At 33.7% G+C, this 24,801-nt stretch overlaps 3 protein-coding genes and 1 long non-coding RNA gene across 7 annotated transcripts; 2 read left to right on the top strand and 2 right to left on the bottom strand.

Moving 5' to 3' along the window:
- Positions 1-1,288: 1,288 nt before the first annotated feature.
- LOC129898668 (60S ribosomal protein L7-2-like) lies at positions 1,289-5,625 on the bottom strand. Of its 2 annotated transcripts, none has more exons than XM_055973297.1 (6): positions 5,521-5,625; positions 5,087-5,286; positions 3,730-3,830; positions 3,506-3,643; positions 1,793-1,895; positions 1,289-1,685 (listed from the first exon to the last, which is right to left on the bottom strand). In XM_055973297.1, exons 2-6 carry the CDS (start codon positions 5,273-5,275, stop codon positions 1,470-1,472), a joined length of 747 nt encoding a protein of 248 aa, XP_055829272.1. In that variant the 5' UTR covers positions 5,276-5,286; positions 5,521-5,625; the 3' UTR covers positions 1,289-1,469. The 2 variants fall into 2 exon arrangements, with proteins under 2 accessions (XP_055829272.1, XP_055829273.1); XM_055973298.1 differs by having other exon boundaries at positions 5,087-5,280; positions 5,521-5,611.
- Positions 5,626-12,636: 7,011 nt separating this feature from the next.
- LOC129899785 (zinc finger protein 3-like) lies at positions 12,637-13,742 on the top strand. Its single transcript, XM_055974801.1, has one exon. It carries the CDS (start codon positions 12,891-12,893, stop codon positions 13,521-13,523), a length of 633 nt encoding a protein of 210 aa, XP_055830776.1. The 5' UTR covers positions 12,637-12,890; the 3' UTR covers positions 13,524-13,742.
- Positions 13,743-17,598: 3,856 nt separating this feature from the next.
- Positions 17,599-19,575, top strand: LOC129899255 (deSI-like protein At4g17486). Of its 2 annotated transcripts, none has more exons than XM_055974144.1 (3): positions 17,599-18,184; positions 18,284-18,575; positions 19,059-19,575. In XM_055974144.1, exons 1-3 carry the CDS (start codon positions 18,134-18,136, stop codon positions 19,424-19,426), a joined length of 711 nt encoding a protein of 236 aa, XP_055830119.1. In that variant the 5' UTR covers positions 17,599-18,133; the 3' UTR covers positions 19,427-19,575. The 2 variants fall into 2 exon arrangements, with proteins under 2 accessions (XP_055830119.1, XP_055830118.1); XM_055974143.1 differs by having other exon boundaries at positions 17,626-18,184; positions 18,288-18,575.
- Positions 19,344-23,787, bottom strand: LOC129899256 (uncharacterized). Of its 2 annotated transcripts, XR_008769494.1 has the most exons (5): positions 23,676-23,787; positions 22,871-22,943; positions 22,323-22,661; positions 20,811-21,914; positions 19,344-19,432 (listed from the first exon to the last, which is right to left on the bottom strand). It is a non-coding gene; the product is annotated as an uncharacterized LOC129899256 (long non-coding RNA). The 2 variants fall into 2 exon arrangements; XR_008769493.1 differs by lacking the exon at positions 23,676-23,787 and having other exon boundaries at positions 22,871-23,667.
- Positions 23,788-24,801: the final 1,014 nt, after the last annotated feature.

Here is a 24,801-nt window from a genome sequence, read left to right as displayed (position 1 = left end):
ACAAGAGAGGAGAAACAAGGAAAACAAGACATAGGTCAGTAAAGCCAAGCATATCGAAAACAATATAAAAATATGAGAAATGAGAGCGAGAAAGTCGGGGTAGGAAAGACCGGAAAGAAAGGAACATTAACTATTATAGATAAATAGGATACCCAAAGTAAACCGGACCAACAAATATAAGCAGTAATCAAATGCAGAAATCAAATGTTAATAAACAGAAAGCTTTAGAGTTGATAGGAAGTTACTTTCTACCCATTTTGTATTATGTTTGAAGCAGGACTTCAAATTCCAATAATGTGGTTACGCTGGTTGTGTTTTTGTAAGACAAAGATAGGAATAATCTTCTGTAAGCTGTGGGTTGCAAACATAATGCCTCCTCTTTGACTTTAATCCCAAGTGCAAGACCGATATGCTCTTGAACTTGCTTATTTCTAGTTTCAGCTGATACTGACCAACTCTTTTTCTCTCCGGGCAACTTCAACTTACCGGTGATATGACTTTAGAAGTCGAGAGGGATATGAAGGTCGCAAATTAAGGTAAAAAATTATAAGGTAGTTGAGTGTCATTTCGCTCTCTTGTGGGGTAGGGCTTGGTGAGTGGATAGTAGTAGCATTATTCTTGTAGTTTCTTGTTCTTCGATTTAAGCTACTACGTGTTGTTTTTTGTGCTTTGTTTATCACTTCATTTTGCTTTGTATGGTACGTAATGTTTTCTTTATTTTTTGATTTGCCTTTGTATGGTCTTTTCATTTAGAAACATCATCTCTATCTTCACGTGGTGGTTTACATACACTCTACCTTCTCCAGAACCCACTTCCACAAATATATTATGTTGTTGATGGAAAGAAGGCCGACCGGAGCTGAATAGCAAGTGACTCGACGAGGGGCATACAATCAATGCCATCAGCCAAATCAACTCATTTTATTCATGGTTGAAGTATTCAAAGGAGCTGAATAGCAAGTGACTCGACGAGGGGCATATATTCAATGCCATCGGCCAAATTAACTCATTTTATTCATGGTTGAAGTATTCAAACACATGTTGGACAAAGGAATCGCACATAGGAATTAACTTTTCCCCAACAATCAGAAGAGACCTCGTCTTCCGAATTCTCCAAGATTTTTGAACTGTTCCTTTTTCTTTGAAAATAATACAGTTTTATTTATTATGTATGTGTTTACAAGACACACTTGCTCAGAGTAAGGGCATTTTTGGCGTTTTAACTTGAGTAGTAGGAAAATATCTGATTAAGTAGTGGAAAGAAGATACAATCATACCTTTTAATGGCTTGAGACAGAAATAAGCAGCAATCAACTACTAAGCTTGTGAGATACATGAATGGGCGGAGGAAAAGGAATAGCACCTAGGATTGTAGTAGTGATTTAGGTGCTCAGCTTACAAATAACCCATACCAAAACTATAATGATAACATTCAACAAAAATTTGATCTGGAAACCTGGCTGTCTATGCTAATTCATCTTAGAGATCAACTCATTGATGTGATCCTCGCGATTTCCTGAATCGCCACCATCGTTGTATCGTCTCTTCTTACCCTGCAAAGCTTTCTCTGGCTTGGTCAGAGCAAAGGGGCATAGAAAACTAGTGACCTCCTTGAAGTGTGGACCAACAGTAGCAATCTCTCTCACAAGGTCTTCTAAGCATATAATGCCATACTGGCCCAGTGACTGCCAAAATAAGTAGTTGAGACGATGCAGGAATGCCCACAAAACAAAGAGTGATTAATTCAACTATTGTAGTTATGTAATGGTAAAAGAAAAGGAAACAAAGGCACCTGTTCAACAATGTCATTACTAGTCAAAGGCACCCTCTGGTTGTCCGTTTTTCCAGAACCTTTCTTGTAAATCAGATCATTCACGCTCTTCAGATTGGGGTATCTTCAAAGGAAAAAAGCACATTGATTGGTAAGGCAGTTTGGCATGTCATAAGGATCAGTATGTCCTGCCTCTACTTCCTATTAATCTGAATTGAATGTCCTCATCAAACTACACATCATTACAACAACATAATACCCAGTGTATGCAGCCTTACCCCTATCTTCGCGGCTGTTTCCAACCGACAAACTACAAATCATTATAAGTATAAAGTAGCTCCCTTTAGCCAGTGTAAAGGTGGACGAATGTGACTCCTACGGGGCTACATAATACATGGTAGAACTTTCCTGTTTATGTCATTATTTCAAGAACTCATAACTGGAAGATGAACATCCATTTAGAGATGATAGTAAAGTAAAATGCCCAACCTCCAAGTGAAGTGGTGTTGTTTGATTAGATATGCCATGGGTTAAACAGATCAAAAACCTGATGTTCCCCTTTTATGCAGAGAACTTTGACTATCAAAGAGAGAAACTGAAGATAGAACTAACTTCTTTTAATAGGGGAAACCATCAAATACTCATCAACAAATAACTATTCTATCAGTTTCAAATTATGTGAATCTTTTTGACTGGGCACGAAGGTTAAGAAAGAAACGTAGACTTTTGGAACTTGTGATCTTAAACATGTCATAAAATATGTGTGGCTATAAAATATTCGAAACTTGTGGTCTTAGATGTATCATAACATTTGTGTGGCTATAAAAAGCTTCTCATTAAGGATAAAATGGGAAGTTCAAATTAAATTGCACTCAAATTTAGAAAGGTGTCATTCTTTTCGAAACTGATAATAGGAAACAGATTCACATCAATTGAAACCAGAGGGAATAATGAATAGGGAAAACAGCTATAAAAAAGCTGAATAATTAGTTAACAAAATTCAAACAAGGTAAGACTGCTCTTAACTTGGATAGAAGCTAGCATAATTGGCCATGAGAAAATGAGAAATGATAAGAGGTCATTTAAATATAAGGCAAAAGATGTCTTCCTCTAAATGATGGTACTCACAACAATAGCATGAATTACAGAAACACGAGAGTATAGTTCCCACAGCATCTTCCTCTATGGAGATATAACTTCATTTATATCTTATCATTAAAATCGGCACTTCTTGTGTTTGTTCCACCTTGTATGCATAGTATTTACTAGAAATTGGCTCGGTAGAACAACAACTAATTCTAGCATGACATGCATGGGTTTCCAATTAGAATATGTATTATACTGAAGCAATATGCATTTTAACCACAAAGAATTAAAAACGATAACCCAATGCTTAAGAGACATATATAAGAAGTTTAAGCCTTTCAAGTGGAGCCTAAATCATGCAACATAAACCACGTTATTAGTCCTTCAGAAGATAGAGAGGGCCTTTTGTGGAACTAGATATAATTTATGAACTGGTCCGTACTTAGTTACCGGTGCAGATCATCAAGCAACATGGATTAGTAAATATGACTAAGGTGGAACTAGGAAAAATCTTTGAAAAGGTCACCCCTCCCAACAAGCATAAGGTCTGGTATTAACTGATAAGAGGTAGTGTGATTCAAGGATATTCAGTAAAAGAGATGAACTGAGTGAACACCACTGCAGCAATAAGAAATTAAATATACATACCCATACGTGACATAAGGTTCCACCTTTTGCAGAATCTCCATTATTCTTTCATTTGCCTTGACAAAGACCCCACTGAAGATTTTTCGCAACCGCAAAGAGTATAAAGCCTTCCTTGTTCTTGGATGCATATCACTTTTCCTGCAGCGAATCACAAATATTAGGAACCAAAGGAAGGTCAAACCAGTCAAAAGAGTATAACTGTGAAAACAAAATAATGAACCTACCCTCCGATGCGTATTACAAATAGAAGTTTGGAATCTGGCGTAATCAGTGCTCCCTTGGTTCTTCTTTTTCCCCTTTGTTTCATCTGGACAAGGTCCATCTCCTGAATGAAATAAAGCAAATAAGAAGATCTTAGACAATCTACAGACAATTGACGTACAATATACAACAAACAATCTTGGTGACTTGGGCTTGAAACACAACAATACAATGTTGATATCATTTTGAATGTTCTATTTTGTTTAGTAAGAGGCATTTTTATTAGATATAAACTAAGACTGGACCTTTTTGCCTTTTGAAAAGTAATTTTTACGCCACATGCAATGTTTGTGTTCAAATATTGTAACAATATCGTAAAAACATTTTGTTTGAGAGTTTATTTACTGATGGAAACAACAGTTTTACTCTTCCTCACTTGTATATATGCCCCCAAAAAATCAGAAAGCTTTGTTTGTAGCCCATAAGAAAAGGTTCTTTCACTCATGCTCCTCAACTTTGAACACTTAAAGACTATGTTTTGCTTATAGCATCTTTGTTTGCTCCAAGGAGATTTTATGCTTTACTTCTATATTTTATAACTTGCCAAGGACAATCTTGTCCTATATAGAAGCATAGATATTGTTGTGTCTTATTGATTCTGGAAGAATGTAGAATATCAATATCAATAGAGAGGTTTTTGCCTGCCCAACTCACATTACTTGCTGAAGAGTTGCAGTCAAATAGAAAGGCAAGTTGAGATTAGTATTTTTTTTTTAATGATAGTGGCATTTGGGCTAGTACCTGCTACCTCTCACCAGCATAAGATACAGAATAACTCTGGCTACCAAGGCTTTGGGCAGATGAGAAAAACCCACCTAGTATCTTTTGATTCCACTAAGATTTGAGCCTAAAACCTCATGGCTTTCTCCCACTCCATTGACCACTAGTCCACACTCTTGGGAGCTTGGGATTAGTCTTTGCCAGACACCAAAGTAAGGATAGGTTAACCAAAGTACATATCATACCTAAAGCATGTGCAAGCAAATGACTTACCAATGGCATTTTACTATAGCACAATGCTGAAAAAAGGAGCCAAATGGGGAAAGAGAGCAAATAAAATACACACTCATTGAGAGGGGACAGCAAATGCTGAAGCTAATTGGATAGGGGGAGAAAAGGAAAAAGAAGTAGAAGAAACTACTAGCAAGGAATAGCACATGACCAACTTTTCTAAGAAGAATTAATCAGCATCCTCAGAAGGAGTAGGACTTGTTAGAAGTTCAAAATTCACCTTTTATACTATAATGTGAAGAAAGGTCATACGTTCAAACAAATTAACCATAGATGCAATTTAAATAATAAATTCAGTTAATCAAATACCTTATCTCTATACTCTCGAATAAACTGCTCGGGCTTCTTGATGACAAAACTATCAGATTTGAGCTTTCTGACTTTCTGTTCCAGCTGGAGTTTCCTTCTAATTGCCCATTCTTCATTATTCTTCCTTTTCTTTAGAATCACTTCTGGTATATAATTCAGAGGCTGTGGCACCTCATCCTCCATAATCATCAACACTATCTCTGATAGAAGTAAATTAGTCTACAGATTAACAGTAATAATTCACAAAAAAAAACTGAATTGATGCTTTCTTTCGGTAATAGGATACGAGGTTGTATAGCCAACTTACAATTTCGGTTTATAACATTAAAATTCCAGGAAAAAGTTAAGGTTTTTGGTCTAGTGGAAGATTTAAAATTTGGAGAGAGATCGAAATATATATAGAAAGAAAGCGACAAAGAAAGAATTGAGCTTACATATCGATTACGCCGGCGAAAGTGACGGCGAGGAGTTCACCGGAAAGATTCAGAGGAGCAAAGAGGTCGAGCTTGCCGAAGGTTTTAATAGGGTTTTGAATTTCAGTTTGGGTCGCTAGAGATAATTCCCATTTTATTATTGGGCTTTTGGAAATTGGAAGTCCATAAGGTCAAGCAGTGGCCAGACCATTTTGGTACCTCCGTTTAATCTGTATCCAAAGAATTACATTAGTGAAGTTGGGGCAAAAATGATTGAAGTTTAATCATTTTCGCGTGAACTTCATCTACATATAACTGAAATTCAATTAATACTTTTAGATATTAGTTATTTTTGTTTGAATTTCATCCATGTGTGCATTAACTTTGGATAGAAATGGTTGAAATCAGGTGAACATGATTGAACTTTAGATACATATGACTGAAGTTCAAGAAAAAAGTTATTTGAAATCAAGTAAGAATAATTGAACTTTCAATTATAAAATAATTGAAGTAAAACATAAAAATAATCGAACTTCGTACTTCAGTCATATGTGCCTGAACTTTAGTCATTCAAGTCAACTCAAACCCTTGAATATGAAATTAGGCTTAAATTCATACCAAAGGTATAAATTTGAACTGCATTCAAGGTTCAAAGTTTAGGCTTTTTTAGAGTTTAATTTCAGAACTTCAGATTAGATAGTTGAAATTAATTTTGAGGAGGTTAAACTTAATATTTTATTATAAATTTTAGCTATTCTTTAAATAAGGATGTTAAAATAGATTATTTGTGCAATGGTAATATTGCACATTTTCCCTTCAAATGGGTTGATTTTTAATTTTTGTTCTTAAGTAGGTTGGTCTTTAAACTCATTTCAGCTAGTAATCGAACTTATGCCCAATGGGGCATAAGTTATTTAAAAATTGAAGTCATGTCCGAGTATAATTTATGATATCTTATAATATGAAATTATAAATTTATGGTCGGGAAAAAACTATTTGTTATAAGGGCATATATTAAAGAGCACCACAAAATAGGGCCGAAAGTGCAAAATGAGAAATTGCTAGGAACCCATTGGGCCAAACACCAGAGGCCCAAATGTTTCCTCTATTTATTTGCAAAGTAGCTAGCCAAGGCGCAAAATATTTGTTCATGTGTTTCATTTGAAAATATATTTCAGAAATCTGAGATACCTGTTAAATAAAGGAAGGAAGAAAAGGAAAAAGCACACCCCAATACTTGACAAGTACATTATCTGCATGCCATATAATTTGAATCATCAATAAGTTGTATTATACTAGTAAATGATAATAAGAACTAATATGAGAAAAGCGATTTTATATATATACACTCCTGAAAGTCGTGAACATGATTTTAAAATTTGTGTAATGAAAGAAAATTAATTCTACGAGAGATAGATTGGGGGACTAATTCAAAATTTGCAATGTCATTTTTGAACGTCGGATGCTTGTTGCATTAGTGCACCAATTCAATTTATAGAGATGACCAAAATTGCCGAAGAACAATTCGAGAGTAATTGCAAAAAACTCCTAAAACTTATATGGATGGTCAAAAGCTCACATTTTATCAAGATGCAAAAAAAATAAAATCATGTATTCTTTCTTTATTATAAAATAATTATATTCCAAGCATTTGATTGTTTACAAAAATATACAGATAATGAAATCCTAAATGACATGAGATATGTGGAGCCTGAATCCTATATATGCTATGATTAGACTAAGGAAGCGCACTCCCTGCACAGACTTTCTTTATAGTAATTCTTACTTGTGCATTTGGACAAAAACTAATATAGGATCATGTTATGTTTTTTCTTATCATCTTTCATAGAGTGTCCTTAGGACCACTGAATGGTATTAATTTGATACATGGGATGATAATAGACAAAAATATCCTGTGAAATTTATAATTTTCTCATTTTTTTTATATAAAATATCTAATTTCATTATTTTCGAAATTAATTAATACTCGTAAGTCGTAACTAAATTTGAATCTAGTGATTGTTATCCGCCATACTAAACTACCCCTGAGAGTGTGAAAACTTAATTCACACATTACGGGGTCCCTTTTCATTACATATACCCATCTAATTGTCGGCCACTTGTCTTCTCCAAATATTTTCTTTATAACTTGATTGAGTGTACACTTCTTCATGCCATCAGACTAAAATTATTGTAATCATAACTTATATTATTAGCAATTATAATACAAAAGTGCAGCAAACAAACCTATTAATTAAAGTACACTAATAGTTTATTGAAGAAGTTCATATTATTAGTGTATATAAATTAAATTTTATAGTAAATCGAAAGATTAGATAAAGGCGGAGTCAGGATTAGGAATTTGGGGGTTCTAATGAAGAGAAAAATATTGCAAAGCTCTTTCCTTTTAAAAAGGAAGAGAAACGTTTAATAACAGTGGGGTTCAAATCCACAACTCTAGTGTGTGAAAGTATTTCATGGCTCCTTCCTAACCACTCAACTATTAGTTAGTTTTGTTAGGGAATTTACAAGTATATTTAATTTTCTAATATAAATACAGAATCTACGAAAAAACTACTAATTTCGTCGGAACCCCGGACTCTCACTTAGCTCCACCTCTGAGACTGGACATCAAAAGTTGCTAATATATGTCATAGATTAGAGTAGCTAGCGTGGCTCAAAATAAGTTAGTAAATTTAATTAGTACAATCAACAAATTTTGCTATTTTTCTTTGTGTGTGGTAATAATATCTATGTAGAACGTTTATAAATAAATACAAATATGTGAAAAATATCTAAAGTGATTTTCTTTTTTTAAAAGAATAACTATCATAGACATTAACAATAATCTAGAAAGTTATGTTATAGTTGATACTTGTATTTAGAAAAAATCTAGATATTTTTGAATATTAGATACTCAAAGGAGATATCTGTAGAAGATGGGTAAAATATTCTAAATTTTTTGTATCTAGAATTATCTCTACACAAATATAAATAAGAGTGACACTAGACATTCGTAACCAACGCAAAGAAAAACCAATTCCAGTTCTTCCATTACAATTAAAGTTCTCTTATCTAAATTCATCCTAAACCTCTTTAGTTGAATCTTTCAATCATGTTAATGATTTGTTATTATGGAGTTTTGATGACTTAACAAATCATGAAAATTGGTAAGGGACCTGATCTCATGTGAGAGATCATGAGAAAAGGACAGCCGACAAAAAGTACACTATATCCTGTCAAAAATGTAGGTCGTTGGTGCGCTGGTGCACATTGTTTTTGCACAGTAGAAGGGTTCCAACCAATAACGTTGCTTCAGGAATTTTGTCAAGTATATATATACATATGCATTTTCTTCAATAGCGTAATCCAGGTTTTGCATCTGATTCTCTCACACAGCAAAAGCCTTTATTCTCTGAAAATATCTTCTCGAAGAACAATAAGGGCCTGATAGAGCTATCACCGTTCTTAGTTGTTTTTAGAGTTTTTATATCTCTGGTCATAATTGTAGATCTATTCCTAATTTGTAAAGAAGTTAGACCAACTTAAGTTTTCTTTGAATCTGTCTTAATATAACTAGAGTTAACTATGGTTGTGTCTTGAAGTCTAAGTCGACAATAGTTTGTTGATTTAGTGAAAAATAGAGTCATTGCTTTGAATATGTATGTAACATGGGTGTTACAGTAAGGGGGAAGGAATTGAGAGTTCAATTCTACATTGCAAGAGTTTGTAATCTCAGTTTTAGCTTTTTGATTAGAAGAGTTGTTTGGTGAAATCTTGTGCGATGGGTTGTGGTTTTTTCATCTCTTGATCAAGGAAGTTTTCACTTAAAATCTTATGTTGATTTTATTTCTTATAATTTACTTTTCCGCAATTGTTATTCTGTCAAAGGACCTGATCCCTAACTTGTAGTGGATGCATACATTCTAACATGATTACTCCTGCATAGTAATTAAAGTTGTTAATTAAGAACACATATAATTAGCATGTAATAGTTTGAATACAAATTGGTCATGAGCAGTCAAATGAATTTGAATTAGAATTTGCCAGCAGTACATTGTGTATGTTGACAAGACAAACTCTAAACCTGTTAAGTGGGTCGAGCCGAGTCAAACCGGCCCACTTATTTTTTGGCCCACCAGATATCAAGCTAGGCTGGGCAGACGACACCCTTACTGGGCCGAGCCAATCCGGCCCAATAATGAAAAAAAATTGTAAACAACTCGGCACGCGACCAGGGTATAGTGTCTAGTCCTAATGGGTCGGGTTGGATTGGGCCCATTGGGTTTGAATATTTTTTTGCGGCGTTTATGTATTCGAAAATTTGAGTCAATCATCAATATAGTGTATCGTTATCTATAACAATTTATATACTCACAATACACTATCTATTATAGTGATATACTTAATTATATATTATATATATACTTACAATCTATATCTAATATACTCATAATATACTATCTATTAATTTGTAGGCAGTTTTCAAAGAATTAATAGCAATGGTATTGTTAGATGCATTATCAAAAGAAATACATAAAATTTTGTGTTTAATACCATAATATTTTGTAACCATTGATATAGAATCAAAAATAAATTATGCATTATATCTTCGGTCTTCATCATATTGAAATGCTAAAAAATACGTTTTTGCATAATAAAATCATTATCTATCCAATGACAAGTAACAGTTAAATAATTATTTTACTTATAGCACGACCAAAATCAGAAGTAAGTGAAACTCTACGTAGAAGATTTATTAATAACCAACGTAAATAATATGCATATTATACATGAAGTCAAAAAATATTTGATCTACAAGTACTTCTAGGAATACCGTTAAACATAAGATTATAAAATTATTGTATATAATGAATAAAAACATCAGAAGAAGCAAATGAAAAAGGTAGACAACCAACAACTATCATTTTCGCTATCTTTTCACGGTGCCTGATTTTATTATACATTCCCGTTAATTTTTCGATATGTGGTTTTACTCTACCTTGAACTGGCCCAGTAGCACCCCCTATTCATTCTTTCCAACCAGGTTACTCATTGTCTAGATGTCTAATCAATTGACGTGTTCCACCTCAATTACTCCCGGTCTTATGTTTGAATTTTTTTGACATTCTTTACATTGAAATTTAGTTGTTCCGGCTATGCGTTCAAAATAATATCATACTAAACTAATTTTTTTTCTTTCTTTTACAGGTCATGGAGGAAGATTAACAGTTCTAGATTGAGCATTACCTATATCTACATTAGGACTAGTTGGTGTAACATCCACATCATCATCATTATCTTGTTCTATTTCTACTTCAAATTCATTTGGTTCTTCTATACCGTAAGTTTCTTGATATTCATTTTCATTCATATCATGTGCACCTAAACCTATTTCTCTAAATTCACTAGGTGGTACCTCAGGCATACGAGAATAAGTTCTACTTGTACTACCTCTACCGGAAGCACTTTTTTTCTTACTACCACTACCTCCTCCGGGACACAAATATTTAACACTTTTACCTATATTTTTTAATCTATCCATTATGCAAATTAAAGTAATAAAAATTATAAACACAAAACTTAAATATTTAAATATACTATAATTAATTTACTAAATAAAAGCAAGAGAAGAAACGATTATACCAAATTGCCGGAATCAAATAAAGAATCGTAAAATTAATGAAATGTTGAACACTTCCACTTGATGTTGTTAATTGCAAAAAATAATAAAAGATTGATATTACTTTAAGAAAGAATTGAGAAATTGAGAGAGAATTGAGAGAATTAGATGATTGTTGGTGGGAAAAAATGATTAAATGTTGTAGGTATTTATAGAAAAAAAAATTGATTAATAATTTTTTTTCCTTTTTAAAAAAGCCCATTTTTGGCCAATTTTTAGAAATGGTTGTTGGGCCCAACGGCTAATTCTGAAGAGTGACCCGAATGGCTAAATTTGAAATTTAAAAAAATTAAAAACTAAACCAGGCCAGTTCGAGCCGGCTACTGGTGCCTTACCGAGCCGGTCTTATCGATCCAGCCTAAATTTTTTGTGGTGGATCGGTACCCGATCCGGTTCCTATCGTGCCGGACTCTTAATGGGCCGGTTTTGATGGGCCAAAAACCGGGCCACCCGGCCAAGTTGACACCCCTAAGACAAAGAAAGAGAAAGTGGGCGCGGCTGCGGTTTTGGTTTGAATACTAGAATGTTACACAACAATATCATGCAAGATGTAGACATTCACAATAGTCCAATACTATGAATAGATTCTTAAGCCTCGTTCTTCCCTTCTAAGAGGGAATATAATACTCCTATTAATTTATTCCTACTTTGATGATATAATTATGTTCTTAAATCTTAAATACTTATTGTTGATTATATTGCATTGTGCATAAGTTTTAAATAGATAAATACTAGAGATCAAAGTTGATTTTCCAAGTTCAAAATTGAAAGAAAACCAACGTCGATCGGGTTTACCAATTTGAAGAACTTACGTAACGTGTAAAATATTTGCAATTTAATTTAGTTGGCGCTAATGCAAAGTCAAAGATTCTTTGTGAGTCTCCTTTCTTTGCTTCTTCCTTGGTCTCATGTGAAAGACAAGTGATCCTTCATTGATTAGGAAGAGAACTTTTTAGGGGTTGTAAAGAGAATTGTTTTTTGGCCTAATTCAACATCGAAAATTAGCTCAAAAGAAAAAATTGTCTAAGTCTATATATATAATCAAATCATCAATTTAATCTCCAATCAATGTGGGACTCTAACCCAAGATAAAATGGGTTAATTTGTGCCTTCTATGTCTGTGACCGGCCACACCAATTTGCATTCTTGTTCGGACCAAGATCATTTTCAAGGCAATGGCTTGGCCTGATCCAAATTTGATTTTGCAAATCATGGGTCCACCACTAAACTTTGGAGAGTAATCGGCTGCAACGACTTAGCATCTCTATCGAGCCGTCGACACAATATTTCTGATAATTTATTTCCTGTTTTGATTCCTGTTTAGTATCATTACTGTACTAATGTTTTTCTAACATAAACTTGCGAATCATTTATGTTATTCTGCCGAAAGGTATGATCAATCCTAGAAGTGCGATATAATTGCTTGCTCCTTTCATACTTAAGAAGTTCTCATTATTGGTGTGTCCTCATCTATAAGCCCTTGTAACTGCAGGTCTTACTTTCTTATCAATACACATTCATATATCTTTTTCAGTTCACATGGACGATCCACGACCCAAACTCAATATCCAACAAATAATCCCTCACCCTTGTCCCCACCTCCATATGAAGTTTCCCAAGTCAAATCATCAGCCATTTAACTTCCTTTCAAAGTTGAAACACCATTACCTATAATTCCCCCCTAGCTACTTCCCAAAAGTAGCACTAGATGGAAATGGACTCCCAAAATCAATCAGCGCCACGACAAGAAGTTGATAAACAAGAAAACAATGGGCTCATTCTAGATCTAAGCCTCCTCTGTAATTGGGAGTTGAAACCTACAGATGATCAAAGACTCAAAACAAGTGATCATACTTTGCACACAATTAGCTCATCGGATGATGATGAAACAGAGCAACAGGTTTTTTCCTGTAACTATTGCTACAGAAATTTTTACAGTTCACAGGCACTTGGCGGTCATCAAAACGCGCATAAACGGGAACGAATTACAATGGCGAAGAGAAAGCAGAGTATGGATTCAGTGCCTGTTATGTCTGGTTCCTTCCATAAGTCTCTTGGCATTCAAGCCCACTCCATGATTCATAAACCAAACATTTCGTCGAACACCTTCAGGGCACCCGTAATTCCACCCATATTATATAATTCACATTCAGCTGGAACATGGTCGAGAAGGGGGCTGGATCAGTTTCCGGCGATCGGTCTCCCTGAAAGATCGTTCGGTGACAGTGCTTCTAGGCTAAATTTCGGTAACATGAACAAGTTTCCAGCAGGGGTTGTTTCTCATTTGAATATTAATCATCAAGAGGATTTGAAGAAGCTGGATTTGTCTCTCAAACTCTGAGAATTAGTTAGAATTCAAAATTATCTCAGCATGTATTAGTCCATAAATTTATCAAAACACGTGTGATCGATTCTATTTGAGTTCAAATTTATGTCTTCCTTTGAAGTTGATATTGAAGTAGTTAAAATCGTTCATTATCAATCTAGGCAAACGGATTGTAAATGTTATTTTGATAGCATAAATAAGTTACGCTCGGTAGTCAATCGAGGAATTATAAGACCTCATAAGTTTTGAATATTAAATTCGCCTTTGCAATAAGCAAAAGACTTGTAATTATAAAGTTCACAAGTACGAAGTGCATCTTTCCTTAATATTCACAAAAGAAGAAACACTTTTCTGCTGAAAATTAAACCAGGAGACATAATCTTTATGAGATAGAGATTTTGGATACGTGACAATTAATGCTCATGTACACTGAATATCCGTACTGTTTAATGAATTATTAACTCCCCTAAGGAGTAATAATGTAGGCAGAGAATGTTCCCTTGAAGTATTTCAAATGGTACTATTACATTCAAATGATCCACCCTACGGTAGATGAAAAATACACATCTATTGAGAGGCCATCATCATTCATCAATATGTCTGTGGAGTCATGTGGGAAGGAAGTTTCGTGATGACCCTACCTCCCCCACCCAGGGACATTACACTATATATATATATATATATATATATATAAGATAAATTTTATATATTTATGTACATATATTAATTTTGAATCTCCTGAACAAAAAAAAAAACAAATGCAGCACAGTTGTACAATGTCTTTAAATGGACCTCTGTGATTAGAGTTGTATTTCTTTTCATTTAATTTCAGAAACAACCTCTATAAATTTATTTTCTTTTCTTTTTTTCAAAAGAGTGTTGAACTAGTGGATTTAATTCCAAAAAAAACCGAACCCCCTAAATAAAAATCTTAAATCCGCCACTAGCCCTCCACTCCAAAAAAAAATATTCAAAACCCCCAACAATAATCCTTAATTTGAGCGTGTCATAATCTTTTGTAAACTTGATTGCATGATTTAAAACAACAAGAGTCCGTCTAACAAGTTGGTGGGACCAATGATTCATCCAAATTTCATAAACGTAAATTATGGCATGTTTCTTAGTACTTATCTTAGCTCAAAAGGAACAAACAAAAACAACCGACCTCCACTGACTTCGTATTGAATATACAGAGAACTCTAGAAATAGGTTCCTCCATAATTGTGTTTTCATAAACACATATGAAAACGTTGGCCCCGACGATGTGTATCGCATAAAAGTCAGACAGATAATTTGAAATGAAGTAATAATTAATTGTATTTTTTTTACTTAGAGAATTTAAAATAGAAAAAAATAAATATACAAAAAGCTTGATAGCTTGTATTTGGACATGCAATATAAAGTTATGATTTCAAATCAGCATTTGGACATACAATTTGAATTCATGATTTGAAATTTCATATTAATATAATAATTATGTTTGGACATGCAATTCGAGTCCATGATTTGGAATTCCATATTAATACAATAATTATGTTTTTAATTTATTATACTGAACTACTAGAAATTACCTGAATCAGTAAAAGAATTTCATGTAAAAAGTTGTGAGAATCAAACTAGATTATCTTCAGTTAGAGTCATAAATCCACATTAAGCAAGTTTTATTTATCTATTTATTTATTTTTATCAAAATTGGGATAGGAGATTTCAAGATGAGAATCAAACTTTCATCTCAAGCTACTAAAATTTCCAACAAATCAAAAGCATGTACAAAATAGATAATTATTCTTCTGGACAGGAATTATTTAAAGGTACTTTATCCATTTAAAAAAAGCCATCCATGTTCTTTGTTTTCAATCAATGTCTCCCCTTGACAAAGATTTTTAACCCCCCAAAAATTGAGTAATTATTGGTAAGATTCATAAACCATAATATCTTATGGATTTTGAGATCAAAATAAAACATATAGTACATGCTATTTTCTTAATATCACTCTACAAAATTCACAGATTTTTCTTGGAGTCATTTAGTTGTAAATTGGCTAATAATTAACCACCCTAATGTTTTTCTAATAAGGGCTTAGGGCAGTTAGAGACATAATTGGTCTCTCAAAACCAATCATACTATTTGGTGTCTACTTTTAAGATAGTATTATTCTATTTCTTCAAAGTGAATAAAGCAAATAGCTGGAATATATATCATAAAGAAAATTCACATGTAAAGGTGTAGAATACGCACTTTGGACTAAATTAAGGGTCGAAAGGGGTTATAAACAATAAATAAGTGGGTCACAAGAGTTATTAATTGTGTTGAAGTGAACCAAGAAATCAGTCATAATTCAAATTATACATTATACATATTTCTATAAAGCAATTAAAAATGCTTATCCAAGAATTCAAAACCCATAAAAAAGACTTACATAAATCATTGTCTAATCAGGGTAGTTGAATATGCAAATTCTATTGGAAGCATCTATGTATATCTTTATTCAATTCTTATTAAGTTATTTGTTTTTTTTTTCCTTTTTAGCTTGTTTAAGTACCTAATATTTTTATTATTTTTTATATATAATATATCAAAAAAAAAATTTAAAAACTTTTTAAATATATTTTGATAAAGCTTCTCATATCTTGATTTGGACTATATATCGATTAATTTTTAAATGAGCTAAATTAGACGGATTAATATAAATTGGACTAATAAATGAACAGTTGAAAAAGTTAGAAGATCGTATTTTTTATATACTAGTTTTATTACTCCTATCAACACGTATACAAGAAACAATGGCTAAATTCCCCTTAAACCCATAACCTTTATATGAAATTGACCTTTTCGTTGGAAAAAAAAAAGTATATATATTTTGATGTTATAGTAAAACAAACACACTATCAACATGGTTTATAATGCGGTGGTAGGACTGTTTCATTCTTAATCAGAGATTTCGGATTCGAGCTCTGGGATTGAAAAAAAATTCTGTTGGGAGCGCCACCCCAAAATGAGCCTTGCAGTGCGCGATTCGAATTTAAGCGGGATTTGAGCCCTGAAAATGGGAAATTTTTTTGTCACCCCTGAATGAGTCTTGCAGTGAGCGATGCAAATTGAGTTGGGATTTTAAGGGCTCCGGACACCGAATGAAAAATAAAATAAAATAAAAACCAAACACACTAAAAGCCCTAGAGAATTTAAAAGTAAACATTTAAATTTTATTATTATACAGAAGATAAGAATTGAAAATTCGATTCTCAATTCTGTTAAAAATCTTTTTTCTCTTAATTTAGGCGTGATATAATAAAAAAAAAAGTGAGGAAAAAAACAAAGAAGAATACAAGAAGACAGGGACAAATATGTTGCATTCTCCTTAAGTTTCTTGGAAGAAAACAACAGTGTAAACTAATCAACAATGTTTGAAAACTACAAGTGCTTTCTTTGTCCCATTGACATAACTATTATAGGGTAAATCAAATAGGTCTTTTAAGTACGTTGGTTTAGATATTGTTTTCTCTTGTAAGAAATTATTATGATTAATAATATGTTAGTTTCACTATAAAAATTTCAGAACAATCAAAATCCAAATTTACATAGAAAGTTTGATGTATTGATCATCGTCTTCACTCTTATTGAAATGGAACAATACTAATTGAGTAGCACCTTTCTTTAAGTGTTTATTGTTAACACTTCCGTTTTTTTTAATTAATTTATTTTTCTTTAATCTTTCAAAAATTTTAAGTCTATCACATTGAAAATTCCTAACTTTTTTTAGCACGATAAATTTTTTATATAACTAAATCAAATTTGTATATTAAAACTAGTAGTATTGAATAATATAACATACATTCAATACGTTCAATCGATCTCAATACCTTCCATATTGGATATATATATGTACTAAAATTTTACTATTTGAATAATTTTGAACTTATAATTTTAAAACTTTAACGTGTTCAGTGATAAAAAATCTAAAAATCAAATTAATCAAATTTATATTTTAAATTCATTTTTTTTGTAATAGTACACTCGTATTGTCAAAATCCTGAATTAATCGGGCTAAAGAATATTTTTCTTGAACCTCAAAAATTGTCCAACAGCGACCAATAATTTTCCTTAGAAAAATTTGGGTAGAGTCCAAAGTTGAGTAAAGGAAGACAGAAATCCATTTAAAATACAAGAGAAATCACATATCATCATTCCATAATATACTCTCAGCCACCATTAAAATACACACAACACTTGAGCTGAGCAGTGTCAGCAAAGATTCCAATTTTCCAACCAATCTCTTCTCCTCCTTTTTGCACCACCGGTACGGCCGCTGTATTGCCGCCGGTGGTACCTCAGTCCCCACTCCACCGTCGACTGAAAAAAAAGAAGAGGACCCACATTTCCTCCATTATTTACCTACCAAGTACTGCTCCAACATATATTTGAAATTCAATTCAGTTCAATTCAATCATGGAAAAAATCAGAGTTCTCTTTTTCTCCACTTTCACTATGTGGGTTACAAAGTAAAAAAGGGGAAGCTGAAATTTAATTTCCTCTGTTTTTGAAGATGCTCTGCTGCAAAAATTCAGTTAAAAATGGCCGTGGATCTGTTCCGGTGTACCTAAACGTATACGATCTAACCCCAATGAATGGATATGCTTATTGGCTTGGTCTCGGAGTTTACCATTCCGGCGTTCAAGGTCAGTTCAATCTTGAAAATTTTCATTGTTTATCAGATCTGGTTTTTTTTTCCCAACATCAGTTTATAATTATTTGTTAATGGTGGTGGGTTATGGTAGCTAGTTCATGGAGTTGAGTATGCATTTGGAGCTCATGAGTATCCAAGTACTGGAATTTTCGAAGGGGAGCCTAAAAAGTGCGAGGGATTTATTTTCAGAAAGACAATTTTGATCGGATGGACGGAGAAGACACCTGGAGAAGTAAGAAGAGTTATGGAAGAACTTGCTGACAAGTATAAAGGAAATGCTTACAACCTTATTACTAAGAATTGTAACCATTTCTGTAGCGATGCTTGTGTTAAACTCACTAGCAATCCAATTCCCAGTTGGGTTAATCGACTAGCAAGAATTGGTATGATTTTCAGTCTCTTTCAGTCAGATTTATTGTTTCACATGTTAGAATATTTGCGAAAAATGTTTAGTCAAAATTCACATTGGTTGAATAGAAAAGTGTTACATAAATTGGGACGGAGGTCGGAGGGAGTAAGTTTATAGAAATGTTGACTAAGGAAGCTTCTGGGTATTTTCATGATTGTGATCAAGTTTAGAATGAATAGAACTTGTTGAAAAATCCACAGTAGGAAGTACTTGTCTAGGAACTTTCTTAGAAATTTTGCTTATAGTGAGAAATGAAAACGATTTTTCTGCAGTCATTGCAGAAGATTCCTACCGAGTTCAGTGACTGCGTTGAAGATTTTCCGCAGCCTTTAACACGATAGGAATCTTCAACATGAGTTTGTGCAGTCGTTGACGGTTGAATAAATCTTTCCGCAGTGGTTTGAAAATTAGTGTTCTGCAACTTGTTGATATGAGAAATTTAATAACTTTGGTATAGGTTTCATTTGCCATTGTATCGTTCCAATGAGCTTAAAGTCTACCAAAGTCCGCCACCATCGGATGGAGGACAAGGCAGGTGAAGGGAACAGCAAGAAACCTCAGAGCAGCTCGAATAACCCGACTCAATCTTCAAATCCATCAGATGAAGGGGACAAGAAGAAACCTCAGAGCAACTCGGATAAGCCGGCCCCATCTTCAAATCCATCAAACAACAAGAAGCCTCAGAGCAGCTCCAATAAGCCTACAACTTTAAATCCATCGTCAGCTTCTTCGCAATCTCCTCCAATTGCCAAATCCACTAGTAACAAAACCAGAAGCCCTCTACCTCCACCTACGCCATTGACATCAGATTCAAATGCATCCTAGAATTTCCTGATGCAGAAAGGACAATGCTTTATTTGATTCACCTTTATTCTTTTGCTCGTTTCTTCATAATGCTAACAAATATTGTATATGCAAATGCTTTCAGTGAAATGAAAATCTAAAATATGCAGCAACAAGCAAATGGAGGTTAATCTTTTATCTATTAATAGGCTTATTACAATCATCGTAAATAGTTGAGCCACGATATTGATCCTGAACTGACCGGAATGGATACAGAGAAATATAGTGCAAAAACACTTGTATAGAATTGAGACACGATTGGTTTGATTAACTACTCAACAATTCTGCAGATTATGGGTTATCTTGTGTATAATCATGTTTCAACATGGGCAACACTTAAAAGGAAGGAGAGTTTTCAAAATGTGGACACACTGATGAGGAAGTCACTGGTTATCCTTCTGAAAAGGGTGAAAAGAAAAAAGCTTTATAGTATGATATTGAAAGCCTGTGAAGGTTATGTGCTTTTCCTTTTACACAGTTCTTATTTATTTTTTATTCAAAGAGCTATTATTTGCCTTTCAACAGCTTTGGACAAATCAGATCACTTTTTTCTTTTGATATTTCCAAACACGTCAGATTTGTCTCCCAATCTTTATTCTAGTTAACCAATTCGTAGTCCCAAAGGCCAATACTATACCTGAGAGGTGACTAAAATTTGACCAAAAGAACCAGCCACACTTTTCATGTTTATTAATACCCCTTTATCCTATACGTTCAATTTTTCCGAAAACAATTATTGGAAATGAATGGCATCCAAGATGAATGACTCCCCTTCTTCTTCCTATCACTACACACACACAAAAAAAAAAATTTGTTAAAACCTTTACTGATATTAATTAATTGTCATTGAATTCAATGTCATTATATGGTTTAGGGGCATTTACAAAGAGTGCTAAAAATGTAATTGTCATTGGTAATTGCCTCTAAAAAGATATATTTAGCAGTAATTAATTTACTGTCATTAATTAATTATGTCGTTAATTAATTATCGCTAAAGATCATTTTTGACGTAGTGTATTGAGAAAGAATAAAGTAACATCACAAGTTTTGAATAATTTACAAGGATAGGATACATAACTGTGAAAAAGCAACAAAAGCAAATGAATAGCACTCAAATTTTGGGGTGGGGTGGGATGGGGGAGCTTTGTAATTACAGGCAATGCTGAGAAAATAAAATAAAGGAAGACCTGGATAAGGCGATAAGTTATTCAGCAATGACTAGAGTAACTCAAAATTTAGTTACATATAAGTGCAGAATGTTGCTGTAGAACAGAATGGACAAAGCTTGATGAATAGAGAGCTATGACACTCCCACCAAAAGTTAAAAATGTAAAAAGAGAGCATCCGGAAAATAACATACACTGACCTCTTCAGGATGGAATTATAGCAGCTTAGCTGACTGAAACATGGTATCACACCCCTACACCAGCTAGCTAAGCCTCATTTGTTGAACTTCCAACATCATCAGACATAGAAAATTGTATCTCTTCAGCCATCTCGGAATAAACCACCGTGAAGGGAATCAAACATCCATGAGTTACAACTTACTGCTTTGGAGTTCCTGTTACACTAAATGAACTTGCCAGCATCCACGCAAACCATCTTGTCAAATGTCAAATTTAGGGGATACTTTACCACAATATAAACCAATGGACAAAAATCTATAAGCTGACATGATATCATCTATCAAACATGAGAAGGTTTTAGGTGACACTGGCATGTTTGCACACCATATAAGTGAGACAGAATGTTCAAACTTAAATTATTTAATGACATATATAAAGAACAGGTTCCATTACATAGTATTCCCAGTCAACCATTCTAATCCCGACATAAATAAAATTAAGTATTTTTGACTAGGTTACAGAATGGCGAAGTTACTAGGCATATATTAGTATACATCTAGCAATATTAGGAATAAATAACTTTCCACCTCACTTGTTGAACTCACCTATCTTCAACAAGAAACACAATTTGTCATTTCTATGCTAAGGTTCCTATTTATTCTAATCATTATCTTTATTATTCTTGTTTCTTTTACATAGTTTAAGGATTGAGATTACAGAAAAATTCTTTTAAGGGTTGAGCAAATAACAAAAGGGAACTATTATGGTTTTCATGCAAAGGGTACAAAGGCTCAAAATAGCTCTGTCAAGAATCAAGATAAGCTTGGGCAGAGTACTTCAAGGGAGTCCAGTGTTAGAAACATGACAGGAATGTAATACAGCTTTAGAGGGGGATGTGGACAAGTAGCAAACCTGTTGATCTCATGTTTTGGTAATGCTAATTTCCTTGCATCAACAGTTCAACCATAACAACCAAATATTCGTTTAAGCGGGATAAAGTCTACACATGAATTGCTGTTATTTTCAGGAGTCTCCAGCCAGTAAAATATGCTTTAACAATGAATAATTTCAAAGAGGTATTCATTTCACTTCTGCACTACGCAAGAATATGAAGATATAACCCCCTGGTAACAAGGAAACTATCCATCAGCATAATTGAGCAACCATACAGGTCAGATACAGCTAAAAAGACTTTGTTCCAATAATGGTGGAAGACTTTGCTTTATCAGTATACTGCTATCTGATGGCACATTTAAGACTTGATAAAATTAACCTAGCAGTGCAGCTTACTATTATTTCCATTCAGGTTTTCTATCTTTCATTAATATGGGCAAACCATATCTCAAGTCAGAATCATAAAAGAGCATTTGTTTCAGGATGTACATATAACATTCTCAAATTTAATAGTCGAGGTTCAGGAGACCGATCAATCTAGAGAAAAGTTTGGTTCAACATGGTAAAATTTCCAGACAATTAGAAGGGAAAGAGAAAAAAAAATCTGTAATTGGAGTATTTGAAGAGAAACTTCATACCACTTGAATCATAAGGCCGCTGTCTTCCTTCTAGGAACTTCTCCATAAAACAATACACATATTCAAGCTTCCAGGTCTCAATCTTCAATTTCTGATTTGAGATCCACATCCACCACAGAAGTTGCAAGCCTCTATATTTCGGAGTTTTCTTCTGTAAATTGGCAGTATCCTCCAACTGACACCAAAATGTCGTCTGAGAACACCATTATGCAGGCATCCAACTCTAAATCTACCCCTGAACAATGCTTCATCTAACACGAGAGTGGCTTCCACTTATAGGTTTTGCTGCTTGCGATCCAGCTCAAAACCTTCAGTTGTCTCTAGAAGCAAATCCTTATTCTGTTGTGTCATCAAAATGAACGCAAGTGTGCCTAAGTCAAAACTACCATGTTCATATTCAATCAAAACCAAATGACGTTTTATAGTTGAAGGGGTGGGGGTGGGGGTGGGGGTGGGGAGGGTTAACTCTCTGCATCTTATGCTGCAAAAGTGCTCTTGAGGATTCTTTACTGAATTGTCTTTTTCTAACTAAAGGCATTCCATCATACCTATTCCATTGTTCTGCCGGAAAGATCAGCATTCTCATTTATTTAGTCTTGGAAGGATCAAGTTAAGGATGAGCTGGTACAAATGTTAAAGGTCAGTTGAATTGACCAAGGTGGTTTCTTCATCAATATCATAAAAGTCTTCTTCACAATTCCACACATATACATTGGATTTTCAAATTCTAAAGAAACATCATCCATTGAGATATCTTCTATATCATCTTCATTCAAACCAAACCTGCTGAAATGATGAAAGAGTTTCCATTTGATGGATCAAACAGGAGAAACCCGCTGAACTTCGTGGAGTTAGCTGGTCCAAAGTATTTCTGGCAAAAGTAGGAACTTGCCTCAATGCTTTTGGTCCCGTGTTAACCATATGAAGGAGATTATTCGTTCTATTCGCTTGGCTATATTCGACTGAAACCCAGAGTGGCCAGACGGCAACATGCAACTTATCTATGTGTTCCAAGCTTTAACTACTTTACGTATTTCAATTGAAGAACGCTCGCAACATTGTTTCTAGGCTCAATTATCTAAAATTAAAGTTACTTCAGCTGGTTTGTTAGGCCCCAGACCAATTAAAGGTTTGTCATTTTCATTTTCATTTTCATTAACTGCACCTTATGTTGATTAACTAAATTATTTGATCTTAATCCAATCCCCTAACATCAGTTTCCTCTAGACAAATCCATAACCAAACCTCCAATATCCTGGAGTCATAAGCTCTCAGATGTCTCAGTAAATAAGTAGAAGACTGAAGAGTACACAAAGAAGCTTAATTATCTAATAATATCTTAACAATACTTACCTGTTAAGAAAATTCTTCTTGTAGATTGAGATTCAGAAGGGATAATTTGGTCAGAAGTGTCGGTTGTCTACTATAATTAGATTAAGATAGTAAAAACAGAAGTTTGTAATATAGCTAACCAAATTCAATAGATGGTCCGATGGCCAAGTTGAAGTCTGCCTACATACTTAATTTGGCCAGTTGATTGAACACTCGCATAAAATGAGAAGTGCCGTTTCATATCATTATAAATGGAGTTTAAACTGAAAAGCAAACATATATATAAACTACTTAGTTTGTGTTGCGTATGCCCTTAATCTTCGAATGCAAAATCTATATGCTTAAGCAATTTATTTATATGCATAAGAATCACACTGTGAGAAGCGAGTCGAAACAAGGTAATAACTTCTTCTTTGTTTTTCTCTCTTTCATGTCAAGCTTCTCCAACACTTTCATGTCGAGCTTCTCCAACTCTTCCATGGCCTCTTTGGATGAATGTCGATTTTGTAAATGTGGTAATGAAGCACTATTAAAGACTTCTTGGACCCAACTAAATTCAGGTCGTAGATTTTTTACTTTTAAACTTTCAAAGGTAAAGTAATTCTTTATTTTTCTTAAAGTTAATTATATAGTTAATTGTGGGCTTCTAATTTTTTTTTCTGATTGATTTTGTAGAAAATGGGTGGCTGTGATTTTTTTTATTGGTATGAAGATCGACACCCTCCTCAAGCAAATAAGGTGATCTGGGGTTTATTGAAGAAAGTCAAGGCCTTTGATGAAAAAATAAATCGAGCAAGAAATATATTTATTGTTGGTGTCATCGCTACAAGGTTGGTAATGTTTGGAATATGAAGATTGAAGCCTAGTTGTTAAAAGAAGAAATTACCAAACTACAACAAGCTTTACTGTTTCTGATACAACAATCTTCGATGTATCAACCCTTAATCTGTCGAATGTATCAACTATGGTTATGTATCAGCTATTCTCATGTATCAGTTTATGTATCAGAAGCTTTACTGCTTCTGATACATCTACAACCTATATCAATACAAGATGTTATATATCAACCACAATTCAGTTGAAAACTAATACAACAATCTTAAACGTATCAACCCTTAATCTATTGAATGTATCAGAAGCAGTAAAG

This window comes from Solanum dulcamara, chromosome 8 (genome assembly GCF_947179165.1).
Source record: "Solanum dulcamara chromosome 8, daSolDulc1.2, whole genome shotgun sequence".
NCBI classification, from domain to species: domain Eukaryota; kingdom Viridiplantae; phylum Streptophyta; class Magnoliopsida; order Solanales; family Solanaceae; genus Solanum; species Solanum dulcamara.
This window is presented reverse-complemented; position numbering and strand designations above follow the sequence as displayed.